We start from the raw sequence: 351 nt of genomic DNA, 5'->3' as shown, positions 1-351 counted from the left end.
GGGGGGTGTTCTTGTGCATTGGCAGCCCATTCAAAATGATCACACCGTGCTTCAATGCAACACACAAACACAGCAACCTGCGAGCCAGCCATTCATGTTACTCCTTCATTGCCCATAGCATGCTGTGGAACATTCATATCAACAAGCACTGAAAGCTCCATTAAAGTTATAAATATCTATGACATAATAACACAAATGACAGGACAGACATCCCCCTCACTCATCTCTCACATACGGAGAAATCTCCTCCATTGAACTCTGTGAAAAGGATACAAATGCAGCGGAGCAGCGGCCATCTTTACTGTTGTCAACGCCACCATTCATCACCATAGAGCGGCGGCGCTCTAGACA

At 46.2% G+C, this 351-nt stretch overlaps 1 protein-coding gene across 1 annotated transcript in view; it reads right to left on the bottom strand.

The window, feature by feature from the left end:
* LAGE3 (L antigen family member 3) overlaps positions 1-351 on the bottom strand; it is a 1,914-nt gene extending 1,563 nt beyond the window's left edge. Inside the window, exon 1 of the mRNA XM_018569144.1 lies at positions 274-351. Coding sequence (XP_018424646.1) covers positions 274-320 — 47 coding nt within the window. The 5' untranslated portion in view covers positions 321-351. The remainder of the gene's footprint in view (positions 1-273) is intronic.

This window comes from Nanorana parkeri, unplaced genomic scaffold (genome assembly GCF_000935625.1).
Source record: "Nanorana parkeri isolate BGI_ZX_2015 unplaced genomic scaffold, ASM93562v1 scaffold1291, whole genome shotgun sequence".
Lineage (NCBI taxonomy): Eukaryota > Metazoa > Chordata > Amphibia > Anura > Dicroglossidae > Nanorana > Nanorana parkeri.
Note: the sequence above shows the minus strand (reverse complement) of the source record. Positions and strands in the feature narration are given on the sequence as shown.